The sequence below is a fragment of the Dama dama genome, chromosome 12, assembly GCF_033118175.1.
Source record: "Dama dama isolate Ldn47 chromosome 12, ASM3311817v1, whole genome shotgun sequence".
NCBI lineage: Eukaryota > Metazoa > Chordata > Mammalia > Artiodactyla > Cervidae > Dama > Dama dama.
In genome coordinates, this window is record NC_083692.1 from 17,442,838 (window position 1) to 17,463,731 (window position 20,894).

A 20,894-nucleotide genomic window follows, 5' to 3' on the forward strand; every position below is an offset into this window, starting at 1 on the left:
CTCCCCATGTCTGCTCTGTTCTCTTACTTTGTGGTTGTTTATTTCTAAGTCATGCCCGACTCTGCAACCCCATGAACTGCAGCACACCAGGCCTCCCTGGCGTCCTTCACCATAACCCAGAGTTTTCTCAGACTCATGTCCGTTGAGTCGATGATGCCATCCAACCATCTCATCCTCTGTCTGCTCTGTTCTCTTCGCTACTGACCAGCTTACTCAGACTACTTCTGAGGTCCTTCTAGATGCCAAGTAGGTAACATAAATGAATGAGTTGGGCCAGCTATAAGAAAAACAGTAGCTGTGATGATAAATGGGGGATAACGAGGAGTAGTGGAAACTCTCAGTTTGGAATAGCCAGTACTTATCTCTTGATGTGGACCTGTTGCCACATCTGGTTTTTCAAATGAAGTTAGAAATCCAGATTTTGAAGCGAAAGCTCTTGATTTTAAAATATCACCAACTAATTCAAGTTGGTCTTGGTATTTGTTTATTTTTTATAGAGAAGAGTACAGTCTGTCCACCATGTACACATTACCCAGATTATCGGAATCGTGTCAGACTTGTTTCATCTTAACTGCTTCTCCCTTCTCATTTTATGCTGAATAAAACTTAAACTAAAGTTTAATTTTAAACTAAAGTTTAATTATCATGGTATTTCAGTCTTTCATACTTCAAGATGAATCTTTTTAAAAATATGAACTTAATCACAATGTTATGTGACTGTTTTCATGCCTTGCAAAGTTAACAATAATTCCTTAATGCTATCTAATGATTGATGTTTAATCACTAAGTTGTATCTGACTCTTTTGTGACCCCATGTACTGTAGCCCTCTAGGTTTCTATGTCCATGGGATTTCCCAGGCAAGAATTCTGGAGTAGGTTGCCATTTCTTCCTCCAGGGGATCTTCCCAAGCCAGGGATCAAACCCATGTCTCCTGCATTGGCAGGCGGATTCTTTACCACTGAGCCACCTACCACTTCATACTCAAATTTCTCCACTTGTCTCAAAATAGCTATTTAAAATTAATTTGTTGTATCTCTCAAGTCTCTTTAATCTACAATAGTTTCACTCTCTCTTCCCCAGCTCCCTTTTTTTTATATGCTTGAATTATATTATTGGAGTCAGTAGTCCTTAAATCATGTCCTACATTATAGGTTTGTCTCTGCTTCCTTGAGGTGTCATTTGACGAGTCTGTCCCCCTTGTTCTTGTAAAAGTAATCAACTGTAAAGAGGTAACTGGATTCGCGTTTATGTGAGGTTACTTCACGAGTGGTATTGTGTACTTCATGTGACATCATGACACTGCACACAGTACTTTTGTGCCCCTTGGTGCTGCTAAGGTAGATCAGTGGGTTCAGTTGTGTGTATTAAAGTCCAGCTGCTGCTATAACAAATCATCATGAACTTAGTGGCTCACTGGTAGCTCATCTGCTAAAGAATCCACCTGCAATGCAGGAGACCCTGGTTCTATTCCTGGGTCGGGGAGATCCCCTGGAGAAGGGAAAGGCTACCACTCCAGTATTCTTGGGCTTCCCTTGTGGCTCAGCTGGTAAAGAATCCATTTGCAATGTGGGAGACCTGGGTTCGATCCCTGGGTTGGGAACATCCCGTGGAGAAGGGAAAGGCTACCCACTCCAGTATTCTGGCCTGGAGAATTCCATGGACTATATAGTCCATGGGGTCACAAAATCAGACACAACTGAGCGACTTTCACTAGTGGCTCACAGCACACATTTATCTTCCAGTTCTAGAGGTCAGAAATCCTAAAATCAAGATGTCAATAGGACTGTGTTCCTTTGCAGGCTCTAGGGGAGAATCCATTTACTTGCCATTTCCAACTCATAGAGGCCACCTGTACTCTTTGACTGGTGACCCCTTCTCCATCTTCAAAGCCAGAAGCGTAGTATCTCCAAAACTTTCTCTTCCTTTCTCCCACCCAAACCTCTCTCCCTTCTCAGCTTCTATCATCTCATCTCCTCTGACTCTCCTGCTTCCTTCTTTCCCTTATAAGGACCCTTAATTTAATCCACATCTGCAAACCCCCTTTTGCCACATATAATCACATATTCACAAGTTCTGGAAATAAGGATATGGACATCTCTTGGGGGTTGGGGGCATTATCCTGCCTACGAAGTTGGTAACAGCCTGGAGCCTCTAATGTAAAGCTGCCAATCAATCTTTAACTTGTGAAGCTATTGATGACTTATGTGGATATATTGTTTCATTAAGATTGTGAAATGATGATTTTCTAATTGTTCCTTTCGTATTTACTAGCTGGAATTATTCTTAAGAAATTCATCACTCAAGGCCATTTGATTACTCTAAAATTTATAATTCAGGAAGGAAAGTTGGGCTCAGTGCAGAGTTCATTCCTTTTTATTGTTGGTTTTCAGAGCAAACAGTTGTTGCCCTTGTCATTGCCACTGTAGTCTGAAGAAGGTTGTTGTTGTTTTAAGTATTATACTGAGATCATTTTTTATTGTTGTTTACTTCCATTTTTGGAGTGATTGTTTTAGTCAGTTGCAGTCATTCTTTATGCTCACTTGTCCCTTTGGCTCCTATATCCTTTTGACCCAATCCTGTTGGACTTTGATGGCTTACCTGTTTTGTGGAATAGCTAGGTGGTGCCCTTGGCTCATCTTTTGTATGTCGAACCCTTGACCTGGATGCAGCTGTTCCTCCGAAAAGTTGTGGTTCCTTTTTGTGAGGCATGGTATTTTAGAGACCATAAGTCAGGTGTCATTTTTAAAAGTTTAATATATTGTGCAGGCTGCAGAACCTATATGTGAGCTTGATCCCACTCCTTAGCACAATTTGCAACCTTTTTCATAGCCTCTGTCCACTTAGTTCTGCTTTCTCTTAAAGCAGTGGGCCATGAGTGGTCCAGACTCTGCCTCAAGAATTCTCTCTGTGCATCATTTCACCTTCTGAGGTGCAACTCCAGTGTGCAAGGATCTGGTTGGTTCAGCTTCTTTTTATATCCCAGGCCACATTCTAGGTCTCCAAACAGCCTGTTAATTATTTTCCTTTTGGTCATATATTTACCCCTGGTTTAAGCAGCCACGGTTTGGAGACATGGATACTTTCTGCAAAAGTTGGTCACCTGGGCTTGGCATTTAGCTATTGCCCTGATGGAGGCACTCTCTCTTAGAAGGATCTTTGTGAATGTAGTGTCTTGATGAACCTGTCTCATTCATCATCTTCCTGTCAAGGAGCACCTTAATGTCCAATGAATACATGAGTGTTACCATATATCACTCTGCCTTGTAGTTCAGTGTTTACCCAACTCCTCAGGTAGACTTTAAGCTTGAGCAGAGCCTATGTCTGAATCGTCATTGAAATGCCTATGTCTAATACAGTGGATGGTACATAGTAGAACTTCAGCCTAAGGAGTGAGTGAACAAATGAATTGGCACTGTTCTAATCTCATCTCTGATCTTTTCATCTTCACTTGTCTCCTCCTACTCCTCACTGTAGCCATTCTGAATACCCTGCAGTTCTTTGAACACAAATGTTCTTTTAACCGGGACCAGTCTTTGCCTGTACACCTCTCCTGTGTGCTTCCCCAGTAATGGAAAGTAATATCATGCCTACTGTGTAGGCATTGTTGTACAACTGAGTTAAATATTTTAGTCTTACTGAGCTTGGGTCTGGAGTCAGACAGATTTGGGTTCAGATCCCATCAGCTCCACTCTTTAAAGGGGGTATGGTCTTAGGGGAATTACTTAACCTTTCTCTTTGAGTCTCTTATATGTAAGATGGGGATGATAGTGTTCATAGAATTATTAGAAGGGCTAATGGAGGTGAGCTCTTTATTGTGCAGGGCTTATTGCAGTGGGCCATAGATATTAGTACTTTGCATTTCTCTCTAGTAAATGAAAATTGAATTGCTTATCTCACTTCCTCTCCCTGTGTCATTGCAGTGACAGATAAAGAGCATTTTAATGAGAGTAATTCTGAAGTTTTGTGATTTTCCCCCTCATTCAGTAAATATTTATTTAATGCTTAGCACAGATGCCAAACATAGCTGGGGTTATAGGCATGAATAGCAGACAAGGTCCTTGACCTCTAGTGAGAACAAAGACAAAATACAAGTTTAAAAAGATACAGACAAATCTCAGGTAGTAATAAGTTTTATAATGAAAAATCAAGCAATAGGTGGTAAGGAGTGGTTAATAGGGTAAAATGTATTTGAGTGGCCAGCCAAGGCCTTTTTTTTTTTTTTTTAATAATTTAATTAATTAATTTTCAGTTGCTCTGGGTCTTCATTGCTGCGCATTGGCTTTGCTCCAGTCACAGGAGTGCGGGCTACTCTCTGGTTATGGTGAGCAGGCTTCTAGTTTGCAGTGGCTTCACCAACTCTAGGACGCCCGGGCTTCAGTAGTTGCGGCATGTGGGCTCAGTGGTTGTGGCTCGCAGGCTCTAGAGCACAGGCTCAATAGTTGTGACCCATGGGCTTAAGTTGCCTGGTAGCATGCGGGAATCTTCCCAGATCAGGCATCAAACCTGTGTCTCCTCAGTTGGCAGACAGAGTCTCAGATTCCAGTATCAGTTGTTCTTTGGAATCTGTGTTAATAGTGAAAATTGGAGGATGAATTAATTTTAGGGAATGAGATGAGTTATTGCCTAAGGGTGATTTATACTTTGGAAATACATTACAGAAAAAAAGAAAGCAGTTGTGAGGAGATGTCGTAATCATCACCAGAAAAGAAAGAAAAGCCTAATGGTAATAATTTAGGTCACTTATACATTTTTAGCCTCTTCCAAATAATCCAGTTGGTCTAACTTTTTTCTCATTGTTATTCTTTAAGAGTGCTGTTGCTATTAATAATCCATTTTGTCAAATGAGATTATTTTTTATTTGGCTATTATACTCAGATATGGTCCCAGTGTTTCCCAGCTAGCTTACAGATAAGAAAGCCAAACAAGATCATTTGGAAAGTTCACCCTTGAGTCATAGGCCTATCACAGTTTAAGCCTAAAAATGATCAAGAAGAACCTTGAAAAAAACAAAAAAAACAAAAAAAAGAAGAACCTTGGCCATTGGGAAACCATTGGCCTATACTTTTTTCACCACTAAAAGCTGTATGAAAAGATTGTGTCTGTGTGTGCACACACATGTGCACTACACCTTTAATTGATTTTATTTGGAGTAGCTATGCTTCAGCTCATGATTACTGTTGTCTATGCTGAGGGCTGATCTTTTTCTCTTAAGAAAAATACATCTTTCTCAAATTTACATTTGATGTGTGACTGTTGTACAGTGGGTTAGAAACAGATCAATAAATAGTACAGAAGGCTAATTGGTACATTAAAATGTAATGATATTAAAATCTAGTTTATTTTTTGTATTATATACTAATTTCTAGATTTAAATTAAAAAAATTTTTTTAATTAAAAATTTAATTTAAATTAAATTGTGTGTTTCCGTCTCCACAAAAGTTAAACAGCATTACTTCATTTAAACCTCTCTCATTGGACATTTGTCCACAGCCTTCTCTCTTTTCAAGTGATCTAGAGAAGGGGGCTGCTTAGAATTTGAAATTGCTGTATCATATCTTTATGATGACTTCTCATGTTTCTAGGAACAGGAAACCGATTTCTAAAGGTAACCTGGTGGGGTGTGGTGGCTTCTTCACTGTTTCTTGTGTGAGCTGCTGACTGGTGGTTGATCCTGAGCTGCGGCCCCCATATGCATATGCGGCCTTGCAGCCTGGACAGTGGCGCCTTCTGTGAAAGCAGCCAGCTGGCCACAGACCAGAATTTGGGCTCCCAAACAAGCCTCCGACTTGAGGGAGGTTGATGTCATCTGCTTTATCCTGTGCCCCCAACCTCATTGTTCGACACAACTTGTGGGAAATCAAGGGACTAGTTGTTGAGAAAGAACAAGGCTTTGTTTGTGCCTGAAAGGGTCACGCTGGAGGTTTTTACCGTAAATAACTTTGGAACAGTATGAAAAAAAACATTTGATCTGGCTTCACCCCCGCAGCAGTATTGTTAGGGCAGCAACTGGTCTTTCCTTCTCATTCCCTTTCCCTTCCTCCCTCTCTTTCTCCCCTGCCTACCCTGCACTCCCCCTCTCTCCCACCCCCCCGCCCCACCCCAGTCAATAATGACGTATTGCCTGTGTTGAGTTGATACAGTAAATGCTGATGGACTCAGGAAGAGAGCATCTATCCATTATCATACCACTGCCTGGAAATTTTCCATGTCTAGTTTTCAGTACTTCAGAAGCCTCCTTAAACGTCACTTCTGTGCTGTGCTATGCTATTGCTGAACTGTGTTGGAAATTTGAAAGAATTTAGTGTTGCTTATTGCTGCTTATGGCCTTCTAAGTTTGACTTTGCTCTGGGTAAAATCTAGATGTCCTTTGATTTCAGGGATGCTGTTGGTAGACTTGATACTTAATCTTGTTTGAAAGATCAGAGTAAATTTGTTTTATGACCATTAAATACAGCTGCTAGGCTATCAGAGTCACCCATATTCTTTGTATATAGAACTTGTGGTAGCCTCTTGGAAGTATTTCTGATACTACTTTTCTAGTGTAAAACTATAGTATCTTCGGTGAGTTGGTGTTCTCTCCCATTAGAGTAATAGACCCTACAGCTTTAGGTTCAGTGTGAACTCTTAACGAAATGAAACGTATAGACCTGCAACCTCTGAGCATAATAATATGCATCCACAGTCCTCTCTTTTACTCCCCCAAACTTAATGTTGTTGAGTCCTTCATGTTTATTACATCAGTAAAACACATGCAGGAATTGCTGAAGTCGTCTGATATTTCTTACTGTGGCTTGGTAGCAGCTAAAACGATTCATTGAATACCTGCTTTGTTCAGTTCAGTCGCTCAGTCGTGTCTCTTTGCGACCCCATGGACTTCACACCAGGCTTCCCTGTCCATTACCAACTCCCGGAGTTTGTTCAAACTCATGTCCATTGAGTCAGTGATGCCATCCAACCATCTCATCCTCTGTCGTCCTCTTCTCTTCCTGCCCTCAGTCTTTGCCAGCATCTGGGTTTTTTCCAATGAGTCATCAGCTCGCCAGAGTATTGGGGTTTTGGCTTCAGCATCAGTCCTTCCAATGAAAATTCAGGCCGATCACCTTTAGGATGGACTGGTTTGATATCCTTGCAGTTCAAGCGACTCTCAAGAGTCTTTTCCAACACCACAGCTCAAAACCATCAATTCTTTGGCTCTCAGCTTTGTTTATGGTCCAGTTCTCACATCCATACATGACTACTGGAAAAACCATAGCTTTGACTAGAAGGACCTTTGTCAGCAAACTGACATCTCTGTTTTTTAATATGCTGTCTAGGTTGGTCGTAGCTTTTCTTCCAAGAAGCAAGTGTCTTTTCATTTTATGGCTGCAGTCACCACCTGCGTTGATTTTGGAACCCAAGAAAATAAAATCTGTCACTGTTTCCATTGTTTCTCCATCAATTTGCCATGAAGTGATGGGACCAGATGCCATGATCTTAGTTTTTTGAATGTGGAATTTTAAGCCAACTTTTTCACTCTCCTCTTTCACTTTCATCAAGAGGCTCTTTAGTTTTTCTTCACTTTCTGCCATGAAGGTGGTGTCATGTGCATATCTGAGGTTACTGATAATTCTCCCAGCAGTCTTGATTACAGCTTGTGCTTCATCCAGCCTGGCATTTTGCATGATGTACTCTGCATGTAAGTTAAAGAAGCAGGGTGACAGTAGACAGCCTTGACGTATTCCTTTCCCAATTTGGAACCAGTCCCTTGTTCCATGTCTGGTTCTAACTGTTGCTTCTTGACCTACATACCGATTTCTCAGGAGGCAGGTAAGGTGGTCTGGTATTCCCATCTCTTTCAGAATTTTCCAGTTTGTTGTGATCCGCACAGTCAGAGGCCTCGGTGTAGTCAGTAAAGCAGAAGTAGATGTTTTTCTGGAACTCTCTTGCTTTTTCTTTGATCCAGCGAATGTTGGCAATTTGATCTCTGGTTCCTCTGCCTTTTATAAATCCAACTTGAACATCTAGAAGTTCATGGTTCACGTACTGTTGAAGCCTGACTTGGAGAATTTTGAGCATTACTTTGCTAGCATGTGAGATGAGTGCAATTGTGCAGTAGTTTGAACATTCTTTGGCATTGCCTTTCTTTGGGATTGGAATGAAAACTGACCTTTTCCAGTCCTGTGGCCACTGCTGAGTTTTCTAAATTTGCGGACATATTGAGTGCAGCACTTTCATAGCATCGTCTTTTAGGATTTGAAATAGCTCAACTGGAATTCCTTCACCTCCACTAACTTTGTTCGTAGTGATGCTTCCTAAGGCCCACTTGACTTTGCATTCCAGGATGTCTGGCTATAGGTGAGTGATCACACCATCGTGGTTATCTGGGTCGTTAAGATCTTTTTTGTACAGTTCTTCTGTGTATTCTTGTCACCTCTTAGTATCTTCTGCTTCTGTTAGGTCCATACCATTTCTGTCCTTTTTGAGCCCATCTTTGCATGAAAAGTTATCTCTGATAACTTTATCTCTGATAAAGGTATCTCTGATTTTCTTGAAGAGATCTCTGGTCTTTCCCATTCTTTTGTTTTCCTCTGTTTCTTTGCATTGATCACTGAGGAAGGCTTTCTCATCTCTCCTTGCTATTCTTTGGAACTCTGCATTCAGATGGGTGTGTCTTTCCTTTTCTCCTTTGCCTTTAGCTTCTCTTCCTTTCTCAGCTCTCTGTAAGGCCTCCTCAGACAACCATTTTGCCTTTTTGCATTTCTTTTTCTTGGGGATGGGCTTGATCACTTTCTCCTGTACAATGTCACGAACCTCCTTTCATAGTTCTTCAGGCACTCTGTCAGATCTAATCCCTTGAATCCCTTTAACATGTTTTGTTAAAGTGCTGCATTAAGGAACCAAGTACGTGCTTTGTTAGGCACTTTGTATCCCTTCAGTTTCTAAATCTTTCTGCAGCTTCGTCTAGGTTTACCTGTCTTTTCCTTTTTCGTATAACAACCATGTCGGCCCTAGTCATCCCTGGGTTTAGTCAGTGTAGACTACTTTATTTAGTTTGCCATCCATTAGCACTTTTAGGTGTAAGTATGGTTAGTTACTTAAATGTTTAATTCTCACAATAATCTCATGAAGTACTTACTCTTGTCATTATTTTACATATGAGGCACAGAGAGGTCAAGGAACATAGCCAAGGTTTCACAGCTGGTAAGTGGCCCAACTGTGACTTGAGCACCAACTTGAAGCTTGAGTCTGGAACCTTCGGTCTAGCTACTGTGCTCTACTGTCTCTCAGAGGGAGAGAAGGGTAGGTGTTTCTGTTTTGGTTCATTTTTGTTCAAGGTATAGAGCTTCTCTATACATTGTATAGGGTTCATTTGGTTCTATACATTTGGTTCATTTTGTTCAGTGTATAGGGACTTGGTTGTTTCTGAATTCCTTAGTTGTTCAGAAGCTACAAGGTTGATGTTTATCCTTAAAATCACATGTACACTTTGTGTACTCAGTATTATACCACAGACTGATCATAAACCTAAGGAAGACAGTGCAGGGTAGGAGCCTGTATGAAGGAGATTGATTACATTTTCAGAATTTCACCAACTACACTCAAGCTGCAAGTTGATTGGCCTCAGCTGCTATGGCCTGAGTGGTGCATGGAGCTGGACTGCCGGGGTGTGGAGCTGATTCAGCAAATGGAAGCAGTGTGTGAACTATGCTAGTAGAAAGACACAGCCTTGCCACCTCCCCCGCAGACAATATGTCACTTTACAAGAGTAGGTGTAGACTTGTCCGAATTACCTGTTTGTGTTTAAATACATCCTGGTGGCTCAGACAGTGGCAAATCTGCCTGCAAGGCAGGAGACCCGGGTTCGATCCCTGGGTCAGGAAGATCCTTGAAGAAGGGAATGGCAGCCCACTCCAGTATTCTTGCCTGGAGAGTCCCATGGGCAAAGGAGCCTGGTGGGTGCAGTCCTTGGGATCGCACAGAGTCAGACATGACTGAGTAACTAACACACAACATAAGGATATGAAAATGTTTGTTTGCTTGCTTGACTTTGATTATAAATTTCTTAAGACTCTGGAGGTATATGTGTATGTATGTGTTTGACCTCATCCTTCTGAATAGTATTTTTAAAATAAGCTTTTTATCTTAGTTTTAGATTTCCAGAATAACAGTGAAGATAATGGAGTTCCAGGTACCCCACACCCAGTTCCCCCTGTTGTATGGTACATTTGTCACAGGAATGAACAAGTATTTATACATCATTTTTAACTGAAGTCTGTACTTTATTCAGATTTCCTTAGTTTTTAACCTAATGTTTTGTTTTCCTGTTCCAGGATACCATCCTTGATATGTAACGTTTAGTCATATTTCTTTGGGCTCCTCTAGATTATGATAGTTTCTCAGATTTTCCTTGTTTCTGACAGCCATTTGAGTTTTGAGGCATACTAGTCAAGTATGTTTTAAGGGACTCCTCTGTTAGAGTTCATTTGATGTTTTCCCTGTGATGAAACTGGGATTATGGGTTTGGGGAAAGAAGAACACAAAAGTGTCATTTTCATCATATCGTATGGAACATACAGGAGCATACTGTCAACATGAATTATCAGTGTTGTGTTGACCTTGATCATATGGCAGAGGTCGTGTCTGTCAGACTTCTCAAGTTACCCCCCTTCTCTACTGCACTCTTTGGAAGGAAGTCACTGTGTACAGCCCACACTTGAGTGGGGAGTTATGCTCGACCTCTTTGAGGGTGTTGTCTCTATATAAATCATTTGAGAGTGTTCTTCATGGAATATTTTTCTCTTCTCCCCTCCTTGTTTGTTTGATCACTTATGGATTCATGGCTGTTTATTTTATACTCTGCATTACATTCCAGTACTACTTTATTCTGTTGCTCAGATTGTTTCAGCTTTGGCTTTTGGGTGTCCTTTCGTTCAGTTCGTGTGTCCCTTTGACATACCCCGTTGTCGTTTTTTTCTTGGTTTGTTTTGAGCGCTTCTCTACTTTCTGGCTCTACAAGATGCCCCAAGATGCTTGTGTGTTTCTTGCCCCAGTTCTGGGTTCAGCCATTTCTCCAGGGGGGCCTTTTATTGAAGAATGGTAGTTAGAACCCAAGATCTGGATGGGTAGTATTATTTTAAGATATCTTTTCCTGACATTTAAACACACACACACACACACACGCACACGCACACACGCACACACATACACACTCTTGTAGTAGCAGTAAGTGGCCAAAAGTAGTCCCAGCCTTATTGCAACTTTTCGTAAGGCTAAGAGTTCTCAGGGCAGCCAGAAGAGCTAGGATAGGGTAAAGGGCGGAGGCCTGGGGCTCAGGAGCTTTCACCCACTTCCTTCAGGTCCTGCCTCTGCATTAGATCAGGCAGATGTTATGGCGGGTCACTAAAAGGATCTGTCTCAGTTGTATTAATATTTGTATCTTTAGCCAAGCCATGTTTGAAAGTGGAGAGTCTAATGTTGGTTACAGTCCTTTCACAAGGACCTTCCTGATAAATTGTTCTTCTCGTTTAGTTCCAGGAAAATTATCTTGGAAGATAAATTTGTGAGCTTTCATCAGTAAACAAATGATGTGTAACCCAACTTGTTTCTTTCTTAATCTTGGCTTCCGGAAAACTGAGAGCCAGATTTATTGTGCAGATACCATTTGCTTAGTTCTAATTGTTAGTACCTTCATTCTATTTGATAGTACCTATTTGTTTCTTCTTCCAGGTGAACTCTGTTCCTTAAATTCTTAATTGCTTTATTTGCCTGTTTGGGCCTAAGCTACTTGATCCTTTTGAAGCAGGCAGGGTATTATCTTGAGTGTGTGGCAAAGGAAGAGTGTCAGGCTTCCAGAGCAGGACCTGCCCAAGAACCTGTCTTCTCTGACCAATACCTAGAATGGTCCAAGAAAATAAAGTTCTAAATGAGTCTGTATTCCCAGTGGACCTGTATTCTCACTTGTTTTATGATGTGAGTATTCACATATTCTTGACATCAGCTACCGTGCATGTACAATTGACACTTTCCTATTTTATAAGTTGTGAACTTTACCTTGCCTTTTTTCTTCCGAAGGTGTTATCTAGAAACAGACCTTTATTACTTCCTATTCCTTGATGTCATATGGACAGATTTTATGGCTTGGTATTACCTTTGTTTAATTAAGAACTTCACAGTAAATTTTTAAACTGTTCTTTTATTGTTTAAGAGGGACCCTTTGCGAGCTTGCTGTGCCCTTTTGCGGACTTGTACTGGCCCATTGGACTCAGTTTATGCTGCCTGCTTCATCCTTGCGGGCATACGCTTTGTGGTCTTGTTCTGTGGGCTCTCTGTTTTTAAAATTTCTCAAACCTGGCCCCTGTCTCTCCATACCCAGAGCCTTTATCATTTCTAACCTGGATTCCTGGGTTAGTGTCCTAACCCATCTTCTTATCTCTAGTATTCTTCCCTCTTGAATCTCTTCACAGTATTGGGTCTCTTCACAGTGTTAGCAGATTTATCTTTCTGAATTGCAAGATGAATCACATTACTCTCATTTTAAAAAAAAAGTATAGAGAAATCTCACTACTCAAAAATAACTAATGTTATTAAAGTGCTTTAATTAAATATGTTTATATGTATGCTACTCAATTTTTGTCTTTAAAATCTCACCTATAATTGAATCTTGATTTACAAACAGCATTAGAACATCCAGTTTATTATAAGGAATCTACTCCTTTTGAGTTCCACATCGCAAGTAGCTTCCTGTCTTAGGTAATGAAATGTGCCTTCTGCCCAGACACTCATGTGCTCTAGAAAAGAAGCCTGAGACCCAGTCTGTCATAGTACTGTGTCAGACCTTTGCTTTATTTGCGACCATTCACTTAGCAGTATATGCCGCTTCATCTGTTACAGGCCTTTCTCTAGAAATGGAGCAGTTTAAGTTTGGAAAACTTAGAAGAGCCAACAACTTAGAAGACAGGGATTGTTATTTTTGGGAAGCAAAGCTGTCTTTTTTTAGGAGTAACTTCTTATCCCCATGCCCATCTTCCCACACCTCCTGTAGCCCTTGGCATAATTAATGTGAAATTTGCAGGAGTAGCTCTCCCAGACTTGTCCTCTGTCAAGCCATCTTTTCTGCCTCTCCTTGTATCAGGGGCCCTGATACAAGGATATTTCCACTCTCCACTCGCACCACATCAAGATTTGTGTTATACAAGAAATGTGTCCTCATATATCTTTCTCCTTTTTTCAGTATATTCTTTTGGTAATTGTCCACTTGTATTTTTGTGACTCATCTCTCTCTAGGAAATGATCTTGGCCTACAGTGTATAAAGTGAGCTTTTGCTAATAAAGTCACTTAAATCAACTGTATCAACGGTTAGAATGTTTGAAATTTACTGTATTTGGGTTTCACCTTCTAACCTAATTCTTGTCTTTGGGAGTGTTTAGACCATATCGTCATAATAGACTGTCTTTTATAGAGAGTGTTTTCTTCTATTTCTCCAGTTTCTATAAGTTCTCTTCACAAGTATTATTTGCTACCTTTTCTTACTTACTTTTTACTTTTAGATCACAGATTCTGCTGGCCATATTCTGTACTCCAAGGAGGATGCAACCAAGGGAAAATTTGCCTTTACCACTGAAGATTATGACATGTTTGAAGTGTGTTTTGAGAGCAAGGGTAAGTAAATAAGTTTTCCCTGAATTAAGCAGCATCTTCCAAGTAAGTTAGAGCATGAACTTTTTCTCTCCTGGCCTGGGCAGGAAGAGGAAATGAAAACTACATTTGCTGGGGTGCAGAGACATTACTTTGTCAATAAAGGCCTATCTAGTCAAGGCTATGGTTTTTCCAGTGGTCATGTATGGATGTGAGAGTTGGACTATAAAGAAAGCTGAGTGCCGAAGAATTGATGCGTTTGAACTGTGGTGTTGGAGAAGACTCTTGAGAGTCCCTTGGACTGCAAGGAGATCCAACCAGTCCATCCTAAAGGAGATCAGTCCGGGTGTTCATTGGAAGGACTGATGCTGAAGCTGAAACTCCAATACTTAGGCCACCTGATGTGAAGAGCTCACTCATTTGAAAAGACCCTGATGCTGGGAAAGATTGAGGGCAGGAGGAGAAGGGGACGACAGAGGATGAAATGGTTGGATGGCATCACCGACTCAGTGGACATGGGTTTGGGTAAACTCCGGGAGTTGGTGATGGACAGGGAGGCCTGGCGTGCTGCGATTCATGGGGTTGCAAAGAGTGGGACACAACTGAGCGACTGAACTGAACTGAACTGATATACATATAAGTGAAAGTCGGTGAGTGGGTAGAGTTCTGCATGTGCAAGAGTAGGCATTTCTTGAGTGCTATACTTGGCTTGAATAACAGAGTTAAATTTTGTATAGATGCTAGAAAATAGTGTATTTATATGCTAGTGACATGTTTTCTTAGAGGTTAGAAGTAGGGTCTGTCTGACAAATCACATCTCGTCAGAAACACTTTTGATCTCCAGGGCACTTGATGTTTCCCAGTCCTGGTGTCTTGCTGTGGCTTCTTCTGTGCATATCAAGGCCAAGAGTCCTTAGAAACTTCTAGGCTTATTGATTACCTGATGGCTTCTGCGCATGGTGGTTGGTGAAAAAGCAGATGCTTCTTCACTCCCTGTTCTGCAGCTTTCAGGACACCAGACTCTAAAAACTGTATGCATTTATACCTGTCATATTACTTGGGACCCTTTGGGGCTGCAGGACAAAAGGAACGAAATTCAAACTGGCTTAAAGGAAGACTGTGTGACTGTGAGCCGTGGAGTCTACAATGTGGTGCTGACTTCAGGAACGACAGTATCTTGGGGTTTTAGTAGAATCATGGGCATTTTACCTCATTTTTAGTGCTTTTTACCTCCATTTGACTTTATTCTCAGGCTTTCTCCATAGGGTAGCAAAAGGACTTCTGGCAATTTTACATTTATACAGTGTTCAGAACATAATGATCCTAGAAGAAGAACAGGCACCTTAGCCAGCAGCACCAATGGATTCCCAGGAATAGCAAAAGAACTAGCAGCCTTTAACAGTTAACCAGAAACTGACCCCTTGACCTCAAATGGGTCAGTTTAGTCTGAAAGAAGTTCTCCCAAAGTAAATGGAATAATAGAATGGACCATTAAAAGACTGTAATAATGATTTCATGATTGATACCCTTCTCCCTGCCTCTTGCCTTGCCAGTTCCAGGATGTCTCAATAGTATTCTAGATGGTTGTACTGTTCTTACCTCAAAACTCAGACATCTAAGACTATACTCATGACCACCTCTTTCAGACTAGTTCCCTTTATTCGTCAGTATTACCACCGTCTTTCCAGTTATCTGGGCTCACATTTTTGAAATTACATACTTAAGTCTTTTCTGGTCTGTCATCAAGTTGTGCTGATACTTCTTTCAAAATACCTCCTATATCTGCCACCACACAACTCTGAACTCTCATCTATAAAATTGTGGATTATGTCAGTAGCCTTCTAACTAGTATCCCTGCTTTTCATACATCCAAATACTGCCACCAGATTTATCTCCTAAAACTTGCATTATATCAGTCCTTCTTTGAAAGCTTTGTAGCTGCTTTGTAGTGGCAGTGATGTTCCTGTTCTGTAGAATGAACCCCAGAATCATGAAATTTTCAAGCTGGATGAGATTTTAGGCACCGTGGCTTTTAATAGCTTTTATACTTTTGCTCCATCCAGCCTTATCTCCCTCTGCCCATCAGGCTGCAGCCATTCTGGTTCGTTTTTCCCTCTAAACTTCTCACATTTATTCATTTGCTGGAATACCCTCTTCCTATATTAAACATAAGTTTACTTTTAGAATACATCTCGCAGCCATTCTGGTCTGCTTAATATCTCAATCAACTGATTTATCCATCGCAGTTCTAGGTGTTGGGGAGATAGCAATGAATACAACAGAAGTCTCTGCTCTCGATGGAGCTTACATTTTCATTGGATCAAATAGACAGTAGGCAAATATAAGTCAGATGGTCATGAGGGCTTTGGGGAAAAGCAAACACCTTGAGATGCTGAGCTTGTCTCAGAAGTAGCAAGGGGGTAACTGTGGCTTCCTCCGAACAGCGCATCACTCGCTACTGGAGATACACATATCTCACACACACAGCCTTGTGTTGTTTAAATGTCTCATGTGTATATTTTACACTCCCAATTTTGAGTTCTTTGAAGGCAGAGATCTTTTGTTTTAAATTTCTTATATGCTGATGCCGTGCATGTAAATGTCTAGGAATTAGTTTTAAACTGTGTGTGTGTGTGTACATATATATATAAACATGTATATATACACACATATTGTAGTCAACACTCAATTTCTAGTTTTATTTGAGTTTATCCATTTGTTTATTCTGTTATGAATATCTGATACCCCGTGGTCTTTGGAGCACCTTTTAAAAGCTTGTCCATTTGCCAGGTAAATGCAAAGAGAAATTACTAATGGGTCTTTTTACAAAGGAGACCCTTTAAAGCCATGATGTCAGCTAAGGGGATAGGCTGGCTATTCTGTGCAAGAAACTATGGTTTGGACTCCGATGGTCTATGGTTTTGTGGTTTCACTTGTGTTTGAATAATGCTGAAGCTGTGCTGTGACAGAGAGATTGTGGGAGAAGTCTGTTAGGAGAGTATCTTGATCATTTGGAACAGGTGGAGCTATGAGCTGCTTGGATTTCACTTTTAAATAAGGAAAAAGAAGCAAAAAATTTGGATTTGGGAGAGGAGACCTCTCTGAGGGTCCCTTTTTTGTTTTGCTTTCTTTTGTTCTTGGAAACCTAATTGGTTTAATGCTCAGAAGGGATCTGTGATTTGGCTTAGTTTCTTTTTTTTTTCTAGTATTTATTTATTCATTTGACCGGGCCTTAGTTTTGGAATCTTCAATCTTTGTTGTGGCATGTGGACTTTTTAGTGGTGGCATGTGAACTCTTAGTGGTAGCATGCGGGATCTAGTTCCCTGACCAGGGATCAAACCCGGGGTCCCTGTGTTGGGAGTGCAGGGCCTTAGTCTCTGGACCACCAGAGCTTAGTTTCTTGATCCTACCTATTCAGTCTTACTTTATTGCTTTCGACTTGATCTGTCCGGTTTATCCAGAAGAACATCTTTACTGTCCTTTAAACATGCTGCACTCTTTTCTCCCTTCCTGGTTATTTATTTTTGGTTGTGCTGGGTCTTTGTTGCTGCTCACAGGCTTTCTCTAGTTGAGGCGAGTGGGAGCCACTTTTTAGTTGTGGCGGGTGGCTTCTAATCCACTGCACCACCAGGGAAGTCCTCCATTCCTTCCAATAGCTGAGTCTTTGCCCATGTGTTCCCTTCTGCCTAGATACTTTCTTTATCTGCCTTCAGGTGTTGACGTCTGTCCACAGCTAATCTCTTCCCTCTTCTAGCCTTTGCTGAATAGCCGGGATTATCTGAACCATTTTTGGTTTTGTTTTTTCCTTAAAGTTTTAGACTGCTTTGTATTTTCACTGTGCTATTATGCATATTTGTGTCTTAGATGCCCATCAAATTATTTGAAGGCAAGGATTGCAGTCACCACCACGGTCCTAGCACTTTGTGAGTTCTCAGTGAGTTGCTTTTTGAATTGATATTTCAGAAAATCTCCAGTGTTTCTCAGGGTACAGTACCATTCCCTATGGCTTATGGTCTCAGGAACCACAATGCTTAAATGGCACTGTTTCCCAGAACTCCTGATTTCATGCAGGTAGTTGTTAGTTTTATAAGTAATCAGGTGAATTCCACAGGATGAGGACTGAGCAGTTTTCTGGGGCTTTTTGCAATCTTTCCCTTTCTCCTACTTGATAAGGATAGAAATCTTGTTGATCAGATTACCATTTCTCATGGGAACGTTGCTCTGTTGGTCCTACTATATCCCAAATGGACTTTTCTGTTTGTAAGAGGTATCCCTGAGAATTGTATTCTTACTATTGAGTTTCTTCTTGGGCTCCTCTAAGGGCTTTGTGGGGATAGTCCTGCACCATTTTATTTACCTGTTGAAATGGCCTTACGTTGACTAAAACCTTTGAAAGAAGTGGAATAGTAGACAAATCCTGTGTACTTTTCAGTACTCATATTTATGTTAAGTAAATCCAAGCTCAGCTGATACCTAGTAATCCTTCTCTCAGAATTTCGCAAGCCTTTTTCAGATGTGGAAATGTGCTTGTTCAGCCTGCGTGGGTGCCCACTACCTACTGTCTATATGCCACGGTGGTGCACGGTTCTGGCTCTGGTTTCCTAACCTAGTGAGTCTGTGTGTGTTCTCTTCTACTCTGTTCCCCTGTTCTACCGGCTGCAGGATCGTGTGTCCCGCTCCCTCAGAGATGTTTGCCAGCAGCATGTTCTTGTCGCTTTCCGGCACCCCACACACACAGAGGCTTTGTCTGGAATGCTTGTGATTTTTAACTAGAGCCAGGAATTTTCTGCAGCTGAGTAGGGGGAGGAGTTGCGACTGTTTCCCTCTATTGAGAGGGTAGGGGTTAGGGAGAGGGAGGGCGGGTGGGTGATTTCCCGGAATTTTAAATATTCCTCACAATGAACCCTTTGATTTCTTTCTCAGGAACAGGGCGGATACCTGACCAACTCGTGATCCTAGACATGAAGCATGGAGTGGAAGCAAAAAATTACGAAGAGGTACGTCCTGCTTAACAGCCAGTGGAGGCAGTAGCTTGCCGTTCTGTGAGGTTTCTGTGACCTAGTCAGGCCAACAGGCTGTGCTTTGCCCAGAAGGCTGTGGTTTTCTCAGCAGTCATGTGATAGCCAGCTTGATATAAAAAAGTTGTGTTAACAGCCTTGAACAATAATTCTGGCTATGCTGTCAGCCAAATGACTGGACCAACTGTCCCATAGAAATGTTGGTGTGATAAAACACTCAAGCACATGCCAGAAGTGCTCTTGAGACAGAAATCAGATATATATTTAGAATTTCTAAAAGCTAGAATTCATTAATGTTAATGTTCAAGGTTAAGAAAAGTGATTTTTTTTTTTATTCCTATGGTTTTTATTCCCAGACTGACAGCTATGTGTAGGTATAGCTAGGGCATAGATTCAGTGCTCTTTAGACTTGAACAATTGTGTTGTCTTTGAGAAACACAATAATCAAAAGTAGCTTTTAATTAAAATAATTTCAAATTTTTCAAAAAGAGAGCAAGATGGAAGGAAAAAACTACAAGAGACTTGGAGTTTTGCTAACAGCATGTATTGTAGAGAATAAAAACAGGCGTTTATTTGGGTGGTAGGGAGCTGGAAGTGTGCTTAGAATTAGGGGAGGGGGACTGGGCTCTTCTAATCTATTGTGAGAGACTGGGGCAGCACAAAACGCTTCTTTACATGAAGAGCACCTGTGAAAACCACAAGACCTCTTTAAGACTGGAGGATTGATCTTTACAGAAAGATAAGAGTGTTTTTTACCCGAGGTCAGTCTTTTTATGAAAGTACCTGAAGGCATATAGAAGAGACAGGCTACAGGAAATGTAAGTGGATTTTGAAGAATGTAAACTGAATAAACAAAGGAAAGTTGTTTTAAGTGATTTAAGGTAATTTTCTAGGAATGGTGGAACCGGAGAGGTTGTTCTATCTTTGGTCAGAATTTGGAAGGGAAATATCCTAAAATGGAAGAAGATTGGAAGCCAGTGGCTGGCTCTGCAACAGGAAGTAGTAGTACAATAATTGTGGCTCTCCAGGTCTTTCCTCTTTTTTCTTAGTTCATGCATTCAACTGAACAAAACTAGACTGAATTATTTGTAGGCAGTAAATCGGAGCAAGTGATGCAGTTGTGAATGGAAGGCAATTCCTGGTAGAGACTTTGGTTGCTTGTTTCTGTCTCCAGGCTGGTTTAATTAAAAGAAATAAAGCCAAGAGCTTTTTTGTTCAGTGAACTTAAGAGTACATTGAAAAATCCTTTTGAACTTTTATGAGTCAGAGGAATCCTAATTGTACTTAGTAAGTTAAAGCACTGTTGTATGATATAAAACACTACGAAAAATGTTGTATTATTATGAGGTTGAAGAATAGGTAAAAGAATTTTCAGTTTTTGAATACTGCTGCTATATTCTCACCCTCAGATTAGATGCTAGACATAGCTGCTGCTTCTCTGAAACAGACAGTATTATTCTGAGTTGACATATACAGTAATGTGGACATCACCACCGTATAGCATTTTAGAACCCCCATACCCCTGTACCTCCTGGAATTTCCGTCATCCTTGGACTTTGTTGACACTAGGAAAGGGCCTTTATCTTTCCTGACCTTTTACTTAACCCAAGAGGGGAATCCCTAGCAGAAAGGAAACCACGGAGCTTCCTCTGCTGCTTCCTGCCTCAGCAGTCTGGCACGTCCTAAGCCTTTCTTTACGCACATGGTTACAACACAGCTTCAGATTCTCTTTCTTAACCAAGAAACTCCTCCCACTACTTTCTTCGGTGCCCTGCCTCCCCTCTCCCCGACCCCTCAATCAGAAAGCAGATCAAACTGAGACAGAGGATGACATGTGATTATGACACAGGCCAAAAACCGGCCCTTTTCTCAGGCCAGAGCTAGGCTGGCTCCCTTGAACCTTGCTCAGAAATAGCTGTTTAGTTGTCGCTGGTCCGATACCTGTGACAGGAACGTGAATAATAGGAGCACTTGCTGTGTAGCTTATTACCAGAGAGCACTGAACATATGTAGAGGTTTTGAGGCGTTTAATTTCAGGCCCTTGGGGCAAGGGAAAGGCTTTATCTCCAGAGGATTGGGGCCCTTTGGCATCAGTATTTAGATTCAGGAAGGTGGTATGTTGTTTTTTTTTTTTTTTTTGACTGGGATCAGGGAATTTATTTATTTATTTTTCCATTTATTTTTATTAGTTGGAGGCTAATTACTTTACAATATTGTAGTGGTTTTTGACATACATTGACATGAATCAGCCATGGATTT

The 20,894-nt window shown here is 41.0% G+C and overlaps 1 protein-coding gene across 1 annotated transcript in view; it reads left to right on the top strand.

Annotated features, from left to right (window-relative positions):
• The window catches only part of TMED10 (transmembrane p24 trafficking protein 10), a 32,250-nt gene that overhangs the window by 2,318 nt on the left and 9,038 nt on the right, over positions 1-20,894 (top strand). Inside the window, exons 2-3 of the mRNA XM_061156592.1 lie at positions 13,529-13,640; positions 18,541-18,614. Of these exons, the coding sequence (XP_061012575.1) occupies positions 13,529-13,640; positions 18,541-18,614 (186 nt within the window). The remainder of the gene's footprint in view (positions 1-13,528; positions 13,641-18,540; positions 18,615-20,894) is intronic.